Below are 2,696 nucleotides of genomic sequence, written 5' to 3'. Positions count from 1 at the left end.
TCTTGCAACATTATCCGAGTCATCTCATCTCACCAGTCATACTCCTGTGTGTCTCCTGTTTGCAAAGCACTTTGCAAGTGGAAATTTCTAGAATTTTGATGCAAAACCCTGAGTGTGGTTTGACACAGGCAAAGTTTTATTTAGTGGCCTCTGGACACTGCTATAGACAGTATTGTCTATCCTGAAAAGTATATTAAATGGAAGAACACTGAGATTTTGATTAACTGAAACATGTACTGTTAAGCCATGTCTTTATCTTCTAATACTTATGAAACTGAATCGTTGACTTGTAATGCAAAATATTATATCTATTAAATTTCAATTGCATGGATTTAGCCAACTGTACCAGACTGTTGAATATTTTTGCCCTTTCTCTGACTAGTAATGAAAAGGTCATCAAACTTTGGCCTGTGAACCAAATCCGGCTTAGTGCCTTTTCTATAAATAATATTCCATTGTAAAAGACCCATGTTGTTGTTATTGTTGTTCTTCTTCTTATTTTTTTTTTTTTAAATGCATGGTCTATGGCTGTTTTTATGCTGTAAGTGACAGCAGAGTTGAATACTTTTGACAAAGACTATTTGGTCCATAGGATGTAAACTATTCACTATTTTGTCATTTATAGGAAAAATTTCCCATCCCTGAGCTAGTACATCAGTTGTCCTTTCTACTTTCCTGCAGGTCAGTAGGAATGCATTTATGTCCTGATGAAGACTGTGGATTAAAAGGCTGGACTGAGTAGGAATATTAGAAGCAAAAATCCAACTGAACACAGATACAGAATCATTATTTTTGTATTAACTAATTTCATCTGATGTGTTCCCAAGTAATTAAACTGTCACTCAGCCCATGTTTCTTGTTCTCACAAAGGAATGCTTTGTTGAAATGCAGATATTCTCTCTCTGCTACACTCCTGAGCATACCATTCCAGTAACACTGTGAAACTGGAAATGAGTTAACTCTAATGTCTTCTTAAAAGCCCATGTTTGCTTTTAGAACTCATCATTTTTCTAAGTGCCAGCATTAACCCATTTTTCCCCTCAAATGTATTTCTCAGAAAACTAGCCCTTGTAAGACCTTGAATAACGGCTTCCAAAGCCAAACAACTTGATGAAATAATATATTCTATACACTTTCTGAGTCTCAATACACATTAGCATGTTAAAGGGTATGGAGACTTCTACAAGAAATGTATCTGGTTAAGGGGAGTCAATACTTTGCTTCCCCACATTATTTAGCTACAGCACACTCTTTTCTTCTTACATATTTATCCAGAAACTTTGGTGGAAGAAAATTTAGAAAAATTTATAAATTCCCTTGAGGAAGAATGTAAACTCAATGAGCTTCAGATGTTGAAAATCTATTTCCCGAGGGCATCAGAAGTGGGAGGAAAATAAGCAGGAATAGTTTAAAGTGTGAAAGTGTCACAGAATTATAAAAAATAATAATATAATTCTAAGAATGAATGTCCATTTTGCTGTTTTACCTGAATTTACTAGGCTGAAGTGATACTAGTTGAACTAATGGTAAGGGTCAAGAATAACCTTGATTTTATAAGAGCAGCTAATTATTAATTATCACAGATACAGCAATAGGCCTGAACGAAAAGAGTAAATCGTATCAGAAATGTGAAAATCTTCCATGAAGGTTGGAGTTATTTCTTCCTTATAGTAAATCCACAGCTCATTACCTTGCAAGTAGTAGGTACTTATTTAATTGTTGTTGAATAAGTTTGCCAATAAATAAAAGCAGAAATTATATGGTATTATGGTTCAACCAAATGTCATGTAACAAGATGCCACAGATGATTGAGAACTGGCTGCGGAAGCAGCAGGAGCGCAGGGAAAAGGAGCAGGCCGACAAGGAGCGGCGGGCCCGACTGCAGGCTGAGGCCCAGGAACGCCTGGGCTACCATGTGGACCCGAGGAGTGTCCGCTTCCAGGAGCTGCTGCAGGACATGGAGAAGCAGCAGCGCAAACGCCTCAAGGAGGAGAAACAAAGACAGAAGAAGGAGGCACGAGCTGCTGTACTGGCTGCTGCTGCGGCCCAAGACTCCGAAGCCTCGGTGGCACCCAGTTCCTGAGCTAGCCTCTCCCAATAAAATCTGCTGCCCGACAGCCCCCCCCAAAAAAAAGTGGGGGTGAGGGGGCAGGCTCACCGCTGATGTGGGGCTTGATCTCAGGACCCTGGGATCATGACCTGAGCCGAAGGCAGAGGCTTTAACCCACTGAGCCACCCGAAATAGTGCCCGAAATTTCACTATTTTTTTAAAAATTTTTTATTTTTTATAAACATATGTTTTTATCCCCAGGGGTACAGGTCTGTGAATCACCAGGTTTACACACTTCACAGCACTCACCAAAGCACATACCCTCAAATTTCACTATTTTTAATTGGTTTTTCCATCAAAGTAGAAACATATATACAGGCACCCCCAAATAAAAAATGAAAGAAATAAGAGTTTAGCCATAAACTCATTTTGTTTGTTTGTTTAGCCATAAACTAATTTGTTTGTTAAACAAACAAAACTTTACCTTTGATTCAATCAGAGCAGTCATTTTCAGTATTTCTGTATTCATAGCCATGGAAGCAGAGCTTACGGATCAATAACCATCAAGCTGTCTGACTTCTTAGTTTGAATTTTAACATATACATAAATGTTGACCATAAAATTCAGTAACATAAATGTGCAAATG

The 2,696-nt window shown here is 38.2% G+C and overlaps 1 protein-coding gene across 1 annotated transcript; it reads left to right on the top strand.

Annotated features, from left to right (window-relative positions):
• Positions 1-1,795: 1,795 nt before the first annotated feature.
• LOC309862918 (large ribosomal subunit protein mL64-like) lies at positions 1,796-2,134 on the top strand (the record flags this gene model as incomplete). Its single annotated transcript, XM_082727334.1, has 1 exon — positions 1,796-2,134. One exon carries the CDS (start codon positions 1,796-1,798, stop codon positions 2,081-2,083), a length of 288 nt encoding a protein of 95 aa, XP_082583460.1. The 3' UTR covers positions 2,084-2,134.
• Positions 2,135-2,696: the final 562 nt, after the last annotated feature.

The sequence above is a fragment of the Mustela nivalis genome (genome assembly GCF_964662115.1).
Source record: "Mustela nivalis genome assembly, chromosome: 4".
NCBI classification, from domain to species: Eukaryota; Metazoa; Chordata; class Mammalia; order Carnivora; family Mustelidae; genus Mustela; species Mustela nivalis.
Note: the sequence above shows the minus strand (reverse complement) of the source record. Positions and strands in the feature narration are given on the sequence as shown.